The following is a 16255-nucleotide window of genomic DNA, read 5'->3' on the forward strand; positions in this document are numbered from 1 at the left end:
GTAGTCAGACGTGGAAACGTGCCTATGTCCAATGAGGCATCCATACGAGGAGCCATAGTGGCTGCATGTTGTACCTCTGAAACCGGAGGTGTTGGTGCAGAAAACACTGGATGTGCCTGACCCTGATCAGACAACCCACTAAGATAAGCGAGAACCTGATTGATCATCTCTGGGTAGGTTGGGGTGCCAATTCCTCATTTTGCACTTGTTCATTCTCCCCTTCCTCACCCTCTCTTACCACTTCCTCAGTCGGTGGAGGAGTCACCGCCCTAGTATCAGATGGGCTAGGTGCTCGTCCTCTTCCTCTAGAGGACGTCCTCCCACGATCTCTACCACGGCCTCTTGCCGCTACTCTCCCTCGAGCTACAGCCCCAGTGGCTGGCTCGGACGCTTCTTGTCTTGCCGATGTTGGTGTTGGCGCAGTTGTTCCTCTAGTCCTAACCATCTGCAAACAGAGTGAAGATGGTCAGATACCAATTTGTATCACCTAGATACCAATTGGACCCAAGTAATAGCACGAAGAAAGAATGAAAGAATGGAATTTTCCTAAAGTCTTATAGCCCCTCAAAAAAAAGTAAAGGCGTCCCCCTACCGTTCCTTAAGACTCTACTAGACTTGTTCTTGTGTGATGAGACCAACGAACCTAATGCTCTGATACCAAGTTTGTCACGACCCAAAACCGAGCTGCGACTGGCACCCACACTTACCCTCCTATGTGAGCGAACCAACCAATCTAAACCTTAACATTTCAATGTAATATCAACATAAAGTAATGCGGAAGACTTAAACTCATTAATAAAACCCAATTCAATAACTATTATTTCCCAAAATCTGGAAGTCATCATCACAAGAACATCTACTTCAAATTACTAAATCTAAGAGTTTCTAAGAAGCTAAAAATACATAAAAGCTAGTCCATGCCGGAACTTCAAGGCATCAAGACATGAAGAGGAAGATCCAGTCCAAGCTAGAAGCATTAGCTCACCCTGATATCCGGAGTAATGAAGACTGGCTAGAGTTACTGTTGAGTCGAAGATGACGGCACGTTTGCTGCACTCCACAAATAAACAAGAAGAAAACATAAAAGTAGGAGTCAGTACAAAACACGGGTACTGAGTAGATATCATCGGCCAACTCAAAATAGAAATCAATATATACCAAGTAATATCATAAAATCAACTATGATACTCCACATGTAGCAACAACAAGTACTATATCATTAACAATTACCGTCAAGTTCACACATGAGGACTCAAGCCTCAATACCATACTCATTTGGGAATTATGTTCATTAGATTGAGTATATTAACATCTTTCAAGATTCATTATCTTTATTCTTCTTGTGTCGGTACGTGACACTCCGCTCCCTCATATTCATTAATCCTCTTGTGTCGGTACGTGACACTCCGATCCCCTACTACTATGTGTCGAAACGTGACACTCCGATCCCCTAAATCTACGTGTCGGTTCGTGACACCCGATCCCCTAAATCTACGTGTCGGTTCGTGACACCCGATCCCCTAAATCTACATGTCGGTTCGTGACACCCGATCCCCTAAATCTACGTGTCAGTTCGTGACACCCGATCCCCTAAATCTACGTGTCGATTCGTGACACCCGATCCCCTAATCTCCTTCTATTAATTCATCAAGCCTTCTTTCTTACCAAGGCATTATCAATCTCATTATTTTAGTTCATCATGCCTTCTTTTATACCAAGGCCTCATTATTAACAAAGAGATTAGGGTTTTGCAAGATTTGAGATACAATAACTTCATCATGCTTATATAATCACAATTATATAATTACATTAATGCAAGCATACAATTAAGCACATAGCAGGGTTTACAATATTATCAATACATATCATTCGCTATTAAGATTTTACTACGAATATCGTAAGAGAAACCATAACCTACCTCCACCGAAGATTAGTGATCAAGCAAGCAAATTCCCAAAGCTTTGTGTTTTCCTCTTCGTTTCTCCTCTCTCGATCAATCCTCTCTCTCTCTTTGTTCTTTCTATTTTCTTTATTCAAACCCTCTTTCTTTTACCCTAATTAGTATATAATTGAGGCTAAAAGATGGCAATAATAACCCACTAATTAACTTAAGGTTACCTCTTTTAACCCCCAAGTAATTAGACTTATTAACATTAACCCACTAACTTTATAATTAAAGCAGGAATAGTCAAAAATGTCCCTTAAAACGTATAAAGAAATCCGACCCAGACTGGGATTACGCAACCTGCGACGGCCCGTCGTGCCTGCGACGGCCCGTCGTGCCTGCGACGGTCCGTCCTGCAGGTCGTCGCAAGGTTCAGAGACTGGATTTCCACTGAAGACTCTGTGAAGGTCCGTCCTGCCATTCCGTCACGAAGTTCAGAGAGTCGACTTTCAGTACCCAATTTCAGATTTTCTAAGTGTTTTGAAACGAGACCCTGCGACGGTCCGTCGTGGGGTCCGTCGCCTCAGCCTGTTTTTCCAGAAATAAAATCTGCTGCTCAAAACGACTAAACAGGTCGTTACATATATTGATCCTAAATGAAACATAAATGATATTTCAAGGCAATTCTATTAACTTGGGTGGCCATTTAAGAAATTGACACAATATTTATATTTATGTAAATAAACAATATATAATCTTGGTTCATTGTCTAAATTTGACAATAATAAATTTTTATCATCATTTAATTAATTAATTTTTTAAGTTATTTAGAATAACAGACTATCACCACATCAATATTATTCTCTTATTAGAATAATAAAGATATAAGAAAATTTTATAGTTAGATTAAAAATAAAATATAGATTAAAAATTATATATATATATATATATATACTGCACACACAAATTTCATTTATAGTTAAACTAAAAATCTAAATAGGTGATTTAAGTTGATTTTGTTAAAAATCTGGATAAAATGAGAATTAAAAATTTAATACGACATTTATTGATCAAAAAATTCGTTAGAGGCAATATACAATTTTCACATTGATATTCGAAAACGTTGAAGTTACATCATCTCAAAACAAATCAATTCACTAGAATTATAGTCTTTAAAAAAAAGTTTTAAAATCAATTAATAATTAGTTTGATGACATAAAAAAATTTATTTGCATGTTAAAGTTTTGTCCTCTGTCACCCAAATAGTTTCAAATACCTTGTGAATGCTTTCCTTGCTTTCGAATTATGAATAGTTTTTTTATTATCGTATATAATTACATTCATGTTATCTGCAACACAAATTAGAAGATATAGAAATAAATTAAATTATGCAAAATAAGTATTTTGGAAGAAGATGGATAATTGTTGTGAGTATTTGATGAGGAAAGTGAGGAATGAGAGAGTTACACATATATATAATTGAGAATTTTATGGTAAGTTAATTTTTATGCGGTGTTATCTTATTTATACAAATACCAATTAGTAGGGAAAAAAGGAAAAAGAACAATACTAAAATACAGTTAGGTTTCACATGAATTTGGATTGCAAATTATTGCATTATTAATAATTTTAATCTTCTTTTGTTTTTTTTTTTGCCTTTTTATGCAAAACAAATATTCCTTATGTTTATGGTACTGACATGTCAATTTTAGTCTTATTATATATCGATAGATTTTATAAATTGAGATCTACAAGAATAACTTATTTTGACCTACTTTTTTTTTTTAATGTTGAGTGGTATTTCATCTCTTTCAAAAGGTAATTAATTAGGTAGTACTTCTGTTGTATTTCTTAAACCTAAAAAGTAATTAGGTTAAGTAAAATTTTTAATTTTAATTTTACTATTCCATATTTAATTTGGTAAAATTATATTTTCCATGTCCTAATTTATGTTGTTATATTTTTCCTATTAAGTCGTCTAAAAAAATCACATTTTTTATTTGACAATTATTTAGTGGCACCATACTCATTTTTTTATGTGACAACTAATTAATCCTACTTAAATTTTATTGCAAAGAAAAATTAACTAATTAAAATAAATATTAAAGTGACTTTATAATAAGGATAATTTAGTAAAACATAACAAAAGTTTTTCTTATTTCATAAACTTAGTATCAATAAAATAATATCACATAAATTGAGATAAAAGAAATACTTATTCACTAAAGTAATGGAGCTATAGTAAGATCATCTTCATTTTTTTTGCAATTCCTTCTTAGGAACTTTTACCTTTTTCACTTAAATAACGAATTCACCATCTTAAGGTTAAAAATAACAGATGTATTGTCTATTATTCGAGTGTCTCTCTCTTATCGAAAGATCTTCGATGATTAAGATAGGGGTAAAAATGGAAAACCACAAGTGCAACACTTTTTCAACACATGTATGCATGGGGATCATCAAATGAAGAATTTGATGCAGAGGAAATCATGTTGCATTGCACGTGCTAGATCTCATAAGTAACTTCTTCTTCTTCCATTCATTTTTAATATTTAATAACAAATCAAATATTTTATTTAATTAAAAATTAAGGGGTTCATTAGAAGTCATTCTCGATACTAAGTACAAGAAAATCCGCGTTTATATTAATTATTATAATCTCAGCCTGACTTATTCAACGTCAAACCTTCAAATAAATTATTGATCTAAAAGTCAACCTTTGTGTATCTCATTTTCTTTTTCTTTTATAGTAGTAGAGTTTTCAGATCCCAACATGCATAATAGTTGTTTGCTGTAAACTTGTACATTTCTTAGGAAATACTTCCTTTGGTTCTATTTTCAATTTGCCTTTTTCCGGTAGGAATTTCTTTTTCATTCGTTCTTTTGTTGAATTTAGTCCTCTTGAGTTGAGCTTTCTTTAAGGGCGGATTATATACATAATTTTTTTTTTATTTTTGCTCTAGCAGAAAGCAGTGTGTAGCCACATATTGATAAGGGTGTTCAATTCATCGGAAAAAATACCATATATAGAAGTAAAATGATATATAAAATGATTAAATAACATATTTTGGACATCCTTAACATAACAAGTTGTTATTTTTGGACACCCTTTGTTAATTCCTGGCTCCGCGACTGGCAGAAAGTGGAAGGTGTCTTACCTCAGTTGTTCATTTTAGAAATGAAACACATATTAAAAATTAATTAATAACATAGTAAATTTACCATTTTATCCGTATTAATTATGAAGTAGATAAAAAGTTTTATATTTTTCAAAGTAATAAGTTGTTTAATTGAGGATATAATAGATAAAAAAAAATTGTCATTTCTTAATTTGTCAAAATGGATAATTAATTAGGAACAACTATAAAAGAAAAAATAGACAAGTAATTAAGGACGAGTGAGTAATAAATAATAGGGGTAATATATATATTATTCTTTAACTTTATTAACTTTAATGTTTTGAAAAATATGTTCGATGATAAATAATATTTAATATCAAAAATAGAATAGACACAAAAGATAAATTCTATTTTAGTTTTCTAAATTAGACAAATATAATAAAATAACTATTTTTAATATAGTGAACATTATTTGACGATAATAGTTTCTACCGTTTACCAATGAATTAGGATCAACAAAGAGGGTTCTTTATAATAATTTGCATTTTTTGGAATGAGAAGAAGATTTCCCCCAAAAATAATGGAGAGGACGGTTTATGAAAAATTCAAATAAAAAAAACTAATTAATCTAATATTATATCAATAGCATATTTTCAAAAAAATAGATTGTGGTTAATGATGGTGATAATTGATAGCAGTGATCAAAGATGTGGTGATTGATGTTTGATGATGATAATTATAAATATATAAAATAATTAATGATGATAGCGATTGACAATAGTGATTAATGATGATGGTTGATGACGTTACATAGTTGATGGTGGGGTGATATATAATTATAACTAATGATCGTAGTAGTGAAAGATTGTGATAATTGACAACATATAATAATGGCCAATACTAGTAATTGTTTATAGTAATTGGTGATTATTGTAGTTATGGTTGTTAGTAGTTATAATTATTAATTATAGATAGTAATGGTAACAATATAATTCACTATGATTAAATTCTTCAGTGAAAAACATCATAATTAAATTGAGGTCAATTGTATTGTTATAAGTATTAAGACGTGTAAAACTAGACACCAAAATATATATGAAATTTAAACATTTTAATTACTAAAATATAAAATAGAGAAAATGCACAAGTATCTTCTAGATTATAATCGAAATTTCAGAAACATATCTTAACTAAACTAAGGTCCTATTATTCCTTAGGACTTATTTTTTGTAATTTTGTGCACCTTATTTGGATTACGTGACATAATAATATCTCTCACGCGCTTCAATTGCGTGGAGTCATGGAGTGTGCCATGTAAGACAAAAATTATATAAAAATACAAAAAAAAATAAGTTAAAAAAATAATAGAACCTTAATTTAGTTAATATGTATTTCTAAAATTTCAATCATAGTCTAGAAGGTACTTGCGTATTTTTTCTAGAAAATAAGATGTATTTGTATGGGCAGATGAATACTACGCAATTAAGAATACTTATTTTTTCAACATGTGAATATAAAAGAAAAAATTAAAATATCAAAATTAATTTAATACTATATCAACAAAGTATTGATATGGTATTTCACCCCTCAAAGAAAAATAAGAAAAATTTGTCTCTTTTCTCTACCTTATATTTTTCTTTTTCTTTTTTAATTATCTTATAACAAAAGGATATTGTCAACTGGAAAACATGTATATTTAAATATATGGCCCCTCCCTAAGAACTACATCTTCAACTGGTCCCTAAACTTTAAAAATCTACCAATGTCATCCCAAGTCTAACCTTCAGGCCTTCAACCACCTGGTGATAGCACCTAAGAGGCTAACACATCTTGACTCTTGCCATTGTAGGGCATAGAAAGCTACAAAATTTAAATCTTTTTTTTTTTTTTGAAAAAAAATATCAAACTTCCAATTTTGCAAAATTGAAATTTGTAGAATTATTTTACTTATATAGACATATTTTGAAAAGAGAATATTAATTTAGATAGGTAAAGAAAATAATGAGGAGTTGAAGCATTGCAAAATGTGAAAACATTTTTTGAGAAAATACCTGTTTTTAAAAATAAACGCCTAAAATAATGTTAATCTTTGAGTAATGCAGGTGTTGAATCTTATATAAGTAATATCACGTTCGGTATAATTGATTAAGGTAAATATTTTATATATAAAAATAATATAATATGATCTGTAATTTAGAAACTCGCATAATTAGCATATGTATAAATAATAAGTTATTATGAATCTATATTTTATTTATGCCGAATAAAAGATAAAATAACTAATACATAAATAATCAAATCTTACTAAATCAATTGCTATATCTCTCTCATAATAACATCTACGTAACTTTTACTAACTATCAAACAACCGTCTTGTTAAACATTCCTAAAATCCTCATGTTCAATTTTTATTAACCTTCTTACATTGTTGATGTGATGTAAGCATAAAAATAAAATAAACAAATAAAACTAAACAAAAGGAGGTCATATTTATGGATTGGTCCCTCAGTTACTAGTTATAGTCTTCTGTTGGAAACAAAAAATAATTCACGTGGTGTGTTGTGCATCATTTTCGTGAAATTATATGTGAAAAAATAATAATAATGATATTTTAAGATTTAATAATTTATAATTTTATATTATTAATTTAAAATAGTTGTCATATTTTGTGTCTATAAAGTTAATTTAGTTAATTTTTAAAGTTAATTAAATTAAATTAATTTAATGTTTAAAGGTTATACGAAAAGTACGATAATTGCAATCCTATCCACGTCAATATGATGAAAAAATTACATCCTTAAATATAAATCAAAATTTATGCAGTTTGAGTCATTAAAAACGAAATATAACAGACATTTTAAGATGGAGAAAATATTTATCTGTTAAAATTATATTCTTTTACTATAAATATTTAATTTTGACATAAAAAATATTTTTATTCAATTAAATCCATCCAAATCATGTTGTAAGCAGTCTTCACGTATCAAATTTGATGACGTTTAATTGTCCATGAAGATGTCACAAGATAACGGTTTATACTTTACATTAAAATTTCCTCATAAATTTGTGTTAGGGATACAGGAATTAGGGATTATTTTCTTTTTAATTTTTTAGTTGAGTTAACTTAAAATAATAATAAATTTTATCACTTGAATAAATAATTAGCATTATTTTAATTTAGTACATAGATAACCACAAGTCCGTCTTGGGTAAGATATTCAACTATCAAAGTTACTATAATACTCGTACGATCGTATATACTTGTGTGAACATTTGGAATATGATTAGTTTCTTTATTTCATTTCTCCGATTGTATTACTATTGTAGTTCCTTTTGATTGTATTATTTTGTAACAATAGTATCTTCTTTCTTTCTACGATATTCTCTATAGTTTTATTCTTGTATTTGTCAATCTGTTTTTGTAACACTATTTGCATCAAAGTAGAAAATAGACTCTATACCTCACACAAAGTAAGAACTAAGGAGTAAGATTACTTTGTTGGGTATTATTTGTCTGGGTATCTTATTAGGGGTGTACATGATCGGTTTGGTTCGAGTTTTTCAAATATCAAACCAAATCATTTATGTCAGATTTTTGAATTTATAAACCAAACCAAACCAATAACTTGGGTTTTCAACTTTGGACTTTTTTGGGTTTCTTCGGATTTTTCAGATTTTCGAGTTTTTTTGGATTTTTGGTTTTTTCGATAAAGTATTCATACAAACATATAATTTACTTGTAGTTCAAATATTTCTTTAGTCCTACCAAAATGCAACAACCTAAGTTATTTCTCAAGAACATAACAAAAAATATGATTTGATTAATGACACTAAAATATCCAACAAAAAAAAATCGCATAAAACAAATATTGCAAATTAATAAGTCAAAATGAAATTGATCATAATTTAAAGTACTAAATCATGCTAACATAAGTTTAATAAATATTAGTTAGATGATTAAATATTAAAACAAAGTAAAATTAGATCATGTATTTTAATTGTCTAAATCTATGTAAAACTAAAAAACAAATATTTAATATTATCGTCATTCTTAGTGTTGAATTGATTTTCTTTTTGCATTAGTATTAATTTGATTTTTATTTAAGCTTTATTATAATTACCTACATGTATGTATTATAATCTTTATTAGATCATTAAGAAATCTAACTTATAAACATGAAATAAATATATTAAAAGATAAAAACTATGAAAAAGTACAGAAGATATTTAAAAATTATATCAAATTAAGTATTTTTACGTATAAAATAAAATTTTAAAATTATATATATAATGTTAGGTTGGTTTGGACTCGGGTTGGTTTTATAGTAGAAACTAAATCAATCCAAATATAGTCGGATTTTTTTCCCAACAGCACACCAAGTCAAACCAAATCACTAGTCGAATTTTTTTTCGATTTGACTCGATTTGCAATTTGGTTCGATTTTCGGTTTAGTTTTGTACACCCCTATGTCTTAACCATGAATTTTTTTTCTTTTAGGAAAATGTTTTGGAATGTCTAATCCTTTTCTTGTAGGAAAATGTTTAGGATTCTATAAATATAAGTTTGTTTCTTCTAACTTAATTATCATTCACAATATAGTCATAGATGCTTTGAGAGTTTTGGTTAAGCGAGAATTTGTGGGACACAAACTTGATACGTTTATCACTTTTGTGAACCTCCCATGTATTCCGAGTGAATTGGTTGAGTCTATTTCTCTCTATATTTTGTACTCTCGTGTTTATATAGTGGATTGTTCATTTCTTTGTGGATGTAGGTCGATTGACCGAATCACGTTAAATCTTTGTGTCATTAGGTGTATTTCTTGTTTGTCTTCTTACTCATTGCAAACTTTCGCGTTACACCTGCTTATTTTCGATCCAAACATACTTTACTTGCTACCTTTCCAAACCTCACTCATGAAATATCACTGATATTGTTTAGTCAATTTCTATTGGTGTGGACTATATAGATGTTGCAACAAAATGAAGTTTCTTCTATATAGAAAAAATTTAGTATTGTTGGGTTGAAATATGGGAAACTTCCAATCATAAGTTTCAGCCCATGGGCTTATCAAAAAGATGTCTACTCTCAAAACTAAAGAATGGGCTTGACCCATATGATAGAAATTCTTCCATCATTGGGCTCTTTAGCCAATTACTCTGTTCCACACTATTGACCATAAAGGTTTGCACATAGGGATAGAACCCACTCCGACTATAGCATATCGTGAAAGAAACACACTGGACAATGGGAGTCAAAAGTTCAATATCGCCCATTTGAATCACAGAAGAAATGTTCAAACTATGTTGTCCCAAAATTTCCATCTCCACATCAAAGAACTTATAGGAAGGAAATAAATGAAACAAAGTAAGAACATAGTACATATAGAATGTTGTAGTTACAACTTATTGGTAGAAATTGGATCTTAAAACTATAAAAATGATACTTATCAATTATTTGCTTGTTCTTGGTTTCATTTTTCTTAGGAGGAAGTAGGCTAACACCCTGTATCCAATAACCATCACCAACATTGCTCCTACTTCAACTCCACTAGAGTCATCAACAGAGCCATACTTTGAATTTCTCAAGGATTTGAACTGAATCTTTAAGAGAAGTCTGTATGTGTGATAGTTAATCGAGATATAACGAACCCATGACATGAATGCTGGAACTTCCTACGATCACAAAATTAATCGAAAGTCAGTCACATTGATTGATATTGATTAACTTTTTTTCTTGTCCTAGTTCATTTATTGTTCCTGATCAACTTCGCGATTCGAAAATAAGTGGTGCAAATTGTAGCTAATAAGTTGTACTTGAAGCAACATGATTCAATTGAATCCCATCCATTGAAAATTGTAATATGCAATGCAAATACTGATAGTTACATCAATGTTGGTTTATAAATCATCATACATGTGCTGATAAGACATTATTAATTATTACCTGGACAAAGAATCCTCCAGACAACATGAATGTCATGAGGATAACAGAAGCAAAAGTTGTTGCTTTTTTCACATCCATGAATGCTGCACCTATAGCCAAACCTAAGCCCTGAACATAGTGAACCCCAAATGTCATATTAAGCTCAACTCTGCTTAGATATATACATATATATACATACACGATACTCCCTCAATATCAATTTGTTTGTCTATTTTTGACTTCACTAAAGATTACTTTTAAATCTTGTAGTCTTAAACTTTTTAAATATATCCTTTAATCTTGTGGTGCTAAACATGTTATGAAAAGTTGAAATTAAAGAGTTATCAGAAAAGGAAAGTAAGACAAACAAATTGAAACGGAGGGAGTAATAGCGGAAAAAGAAATCATAGATTCTAACCTGAGCAGCAATTATGCTTAGTAAAATTGTGAGCAGAGTTAGACAAAATGCATTGAATGTCAGCTTCAATCCAACCATAAAATAGACAATCAGCAAGAATGTTACAGGCAACACTAGGTCCAGGAGAAGATCAGTGGTGATTCTGGCTATGAAATAGGCACTAAGCTTGTACATATTCACTGATCTCTCTTTAACCAACATAGCCCTTTCTTGTGGGAATGTGAAGATTGCTGTAAATAGTGGAAAGAAACCCCAAAATACTGAAACAAAGAACAACAACCCTGCCTGCAATGTTTTCCTTAAAAAATTAGTTGAAGGACTATGAAGAAGCAATTGCGGAGCTACCTTATGCTAAGGAGTGTCTCGCTAAAAAATTAGGTTGATATTTTACTAGTTTTATGAATATATCTTGTATGTTGCTTACTTTTTAATATTTTGACACCCCTTAGTAAAATTTCTGGCTCCGCTACTTGGAAGAAGCATGCTAGTTTAAAGACAAAATGATCCTTGTTGTAAGAAAAACAGTACTAGCCTGATCTGAAATTCTTTCAGGGAATGAAGTATCTGAATTCCACCATAGTAAGCCAACAACTATAGCTGTTGCTATGACTTGAGTTATCCGAAGACTGCTGAAATACTCGTGGTTTCGCTCCTTGAGACTTCTCCCGAAAAGAATTGTAAACTGTTGGCACCAGGTTGCACCAGAATCTCTTAAATTAGGCCAACTCTGCACTTCAGAATCTTCTTCTATCAGGCCATGCTTCAGGAGTTTTAGTTTCTCTATGTTGGCAACCCTCGACTCATAAGCCCCAACGAAATACTGAAATATTTGGTTTTTAAGTATATATATTATCATAATGATATAGTTTATCACACAGATTAAGAAAAGAAGGGTGATCTCTTATACCTCATGAACATCAGCTGGGGAAGGTCCTTCATTTTGCTTTTTGAAATGATGGTGTCCTGGTAAAAGTTTCTCCTTTAGTTCTGAAGGTATAGACTTTTCCGTTATGTTTCCATTTGCAAGATCAATTAGAAACTCTGCTGGATTCATGGCTATAAGGGGAGAACAACCAATTGAAGAGAAATACAACATTGCCTCAGAGGCTTTGCCAAAATACAGTGAGCTGCCTTGTCCTAATAGAATCAACTTATCGAATCTGCTGAATAATCTACTTGATGGCTGATGTATTGTTGTTACCACTGTCTTTCCAGCCTATCAAAAAATAAGATGATTTATTTAATGAGACTTATAAAAAGATTGTATGAATTGATGACTCTTTGATAATGAGTACCCTGGCAATGTTACGTAACATCTGCATGATCCGAAGTGCTGTGGTTGAATCCAAACCAGATGTTGGTTCATCTAAGAACAGAAGTGATGGATTCAAAAGAATTTCATTTCCAATGCATACTCGCTTTCTTTCGCCTCCTGAAACTCCTCTAACAAATGCCCCACCAATTATAGTGTCTTGACACCTGAAATTAAATTTCAGTGTTCAACTTTAGAAAATATTACAATCTTAGAAGCATGAAGAAAGTTAAGATAGTAACAGTTCGACATAACAAGGCTATCCCGAGTATTCCATTCTTTCTGATGTATTAGCATGTGTGAGTTCTAGCATGTGATCGAAAAATAGTTTTTCTTTTTATGTGGTATAAACAATAACATTTTAATGAGGAGAGAATTTTTTGGTAATAGAAAATGAAGAAGTTACCTTTCTAGGCCAAGCTCATTTATAACTCCAATAGCTCTCTCTTTCTTCTGCTCTTTAGATAATGTATTAGGTAGACGAAGCAAAGCAGCGTACGTTAAGGTTTCTTTCACAGTGAGATGGGGAAAAACAACATCATCTTGCAGCACAAACCCGATCCTGTTGAGTGATTATCGTGAACATTACATTTGATCAACTATTTAGGAGAATTTCTATCAGGACTTGTGAATATATATACCTTTGTTTCAACGACTTGTTATATGGCTGGTCATTGAAAGTAATCGTGCCACTATCATTTTTCACCTTTCCACTTAGAAGCTTGAGTAAGGTTGTTTTACCACCACCGGAAGGTCCCATTAACGCGAGAATTTCTCCTGGACAGGCTGAACCACTCACTCCTTGAAGTATGCACTTTTCTGTATCAGAATTCTCCACTCCCTTCAGTGCAACGGTGTACTTCACATCTTGAAACTACAAAACAAGTGGAAAAATTGTGATATGTTCTTACTTATTATATGATATAAAGCAGTAGAATGTTCATAAGAGATGATCCATGCATTAACAACCTTGAGACGTATACGTAAGGTAGGCTCAATCTGAATTCTATTCCAGCTGCATGAATCGTCATCCTCCTGATCCTTCGATTTCAATATATTGTTCTCTGAACAACAAACAAGGGGACTTTTTTCAGAAATCACATTCACATACATAAAAAAGGCAACCTAGCTTCTAGTATATAACTATGTGTTCACTGCCATAATTGTGGCTGCTAATTTTATGTTTCTGATGAGGAAATGGAGGATCGATCGAATGAGAAAATTCCCATTTTCCCTTTTGGAGTCTTACTTATAAGTGCACCTTTTTCATTACCAACATCACTCATCATCTCATCTATGTTAATAAGAAAATGAGAACTAAATGATCTTGCTAGACACAAAGATTTTCCATGTACTGGTGATTCCTCAGCAGAGTCTAGGCTTCGCATCTTCATTAAGCGCGTCTTAGTCTTTTTATTGCCTTCTATTTTCCGAATGCACAAACTATTCCTGTTTTTTTCAGGTGGAAAAATCTCATCCTCATCGATATTCTGCATGATGACAGCCTCTTCCTTGTCAAGGCTCTTGGAGTGATCTAGTTCTTTCCCCATTTATCGCGGTTGGTTAGACCTCAAACTGTAAACATAAAATGTGTCAGTTTAAACATAAAATGCAGAACATTCACTATAGTTTAAACAAAAAATAACTCTACTCAACATATGTTCAAGACAATCTAGCAGAAAAAGAACTAATATTTGAAGCAAAGAATTAAGAGAAGAACCTTAGGAAGATCTATGCAATTATTGGTTTACTGGCTTAAATTTTCTTGTTATTAGTTTATATAGACCCTTTTTTTTGGGGTGACAACATTGAGATCTCATATGGTTGTTTCAATTAATGCATCTTTCAATATCAGGAGAAGAATTGAAACTTTTCAGTACATTTATTGATGTTTCATTTTCACAATGTCTAGAATGTACATTTTGATTGGTCCTTCCATTAGCATTATGAGAAGCAGTTGCCCATATTTGGAATTCCCTATAACTAAAGTAAGTCTACAGTGCTTCCATAGAAAAACACCATACATATTGAATTTTGTCATTTCAAAATTTTAACTGAATTATGATTCATAAAAGTTTGCTCAAAGCAAGTTTTGTATTGCATTACTATTTCCCAAACCAAGTTGATCAACTGTTTATTGACTTTTGGTGCAATACACCATCTCCTAGCCCTTTCAGTTGATGTTATTTGACATTATGGACATGTCTATTGTTCAAGGGATGACGCATAGCCCAATTCTTACGCGTCAATAGTTATTTAAATGAGGGTCTATGAGATTTTACTGGATATGTTGTTGTTGTCGTACATATAAGAGTGCAGTCTGGTGCAAATAAACTCCGCCTGATGAAGGACTGAATCACATTTGGTCTATCATACACAGACTTACCTTAAATTGTTCGACCACTTTGGGTACAATCTAAATAGCCTTACCTTACACTTCTGCAAGAGGTAGTTTTCCACCGCTTGAATCCATGATCTGTCCTCACACGACAGTAGCTCTTTCCGTTGCACCAAAGCTCTTTGTCCTTACCGTCGGTTGATAGAACTTAAATTGGTAACTTTTTAAAGATGTGACCTATTCAAACTGATCTTCCAAACGCAGAGGCAGAGCCAGAATTTTTAGTTTATGGATTCTGTATAGATTATTTGTACATATGAAATGAATATTTTAACACGAATACAGAGTTTGAGCCAAAATTACTGGATTCTGCCAAACGCGACTAACGGTTGGGGAAACATTCACTTGTCTTATCAGCACAAAGATGCTAGCATATAAAAGACAAGCGTTAACTATTAGGAAGAGCTTGATTATGCAATGGTTTGGAGTAGACAACTTTATAATCTTCCTCAACCATAAAAAGACCTTTGGATTGCTGTTTGTTTAACTTCCCAATGTAATTCAGACCTCACTTGTGGGATTACACTGCGTATGTTGTTGCTGTTGTTGATTTGGTGTTTGAAGTTATTTGGATTGTACAACATGTACAATTAATAAGGCATGAAGAGAGTCAGTCACGAGAGGTTGAGGTCATGGACGGTGCCCTTAGAGCTAGGGCAAAGAATAGAGCATGCATAAAAGATTCATTGAGATATGCTCTCATGTCAGGTAGCAGTACCAATCTGTACTTCCTGTTTTCTCAAGGAAATCACTGTTTTTTTTTAATTGTTACTTGTTTTAAAATCATGCCACTATACCTTTTGATCATATAACTGATCTCCTCAAATATATGAGAATCCCACATGAACACATTTCCTGTTGGAACTCCAAATATTGGTTAATATTCAAATTTGAGTGGCCTATGTAACATACATACTAGACAATAAAGATTAATATATATAGCCGACCCCAACTTGCTTGGAATCGAGTTGTGGTTATTGTTGTTGTATGTAACCAATCATGATGTTCAAGTCCAACTCATCTGATTTGAGTAAACTGATTTTTAAAGGATCATAGCATACTTTGTTGTGAATTTGTCATGTTACAAGGGGCAGCCTTGGAGAAACAGTAAAGTTGTCTACATGACTTATAGGTCGCAGTTCGAGCCTTGGAAACAGTAACTAATGCTTGCATTAGGTTAGGTTGTCTGCATCACAT

General features: G+C 31.8%; 1 protein-coding gene across 3 annotated transcripts; it reads right to left on the reverse strand.

The window, feature by feature from the left end:
• Positions 1-10359: 10359 nt before the first annotated feature.
• ABCG10 (ABC transporter G family member 10) lies at positions 10360-14550 on the reverse strand. 3 transcript variants are annotated; one of them, XM_004237718.5, is made up of 11 exons: positions 14381-14550; positions 13910-14235; positions 13630-13724; positions 13302-13534; positions 13067-13222; positions 12644-12827; positions 12256-12564; positions 11881-12168; positions 11349-11633; positions 10952-11059; positions 10360-10680 (listed from the first exon to the last, which is right to left on the reverse strand). In XM_004237718.5, exons 2-11 carry the CDS (start codon positions 14208-14210, stop codon positions 10459-10461), a joined length of 2181 nt encoding a protein of 726 aa, XP_004237766.1. In that variant the 5' UTR covers positions 14211-14235; positions 14381-14550; the 3' UTR covers positions 10360-10458. The 3 variants fall into 3 exon arrangements, with proteins under 3 accessions (XP_004237766.1, XP_010320061.1, XP_069153379.1); XM_010321759.4 differs by having other exon boundaries at positions 13922-14235; positions 14381-14498; XM_069297278.1 differs by having other exon boundaries at positions 11349-11629; positions 11877-12168; positions 14381-14498.
• Positions 14551-16255: the final 1705 nt, after the last annotated feature.

This window comes from Solanum lycopersicum, chromosome 4 (genome assembly GCF_036512215.1).
Source record: "Solanum lycopersicum chromosome 4, SLM_r2.1".
In the NCBI taxonomy this organism is placed as follows: domain Eukaryota; kingdom Viridiplantae; phylum Streptophyta; class Magnoliopsida; order Solanales; family Solanaceae; genus Solanum; species Solanum lycopersicum.

What these genes read in the sequence shown, in the direction of transcription:
- ABCG10 (XM_004237718.5), bottom strand. Translation starts at nt 14,210, where the DNA reads ATGGGGAAAGAACTAGATCACTCCAAGAGCCTTGACAAGGAAGAGGCT. An exon ending in AACAAGTCGTTGAAACAAAG is followed by an intron (nt 13,223 to 13,301) that starts GTATATATATTC and finishes ATCACTCAACAG; the next exon opens with GATCGGGTTTGTGCTGCAAG. An exon ending in TAAGCATAATTGCTGCTCAG is followed by an intron (nt 11,060 to 11,348) that starts GTTAGAATCTAT and finishes CACTATGTTCAG; the next exon opens with GGCTTAGGTTTGGCTATAGG.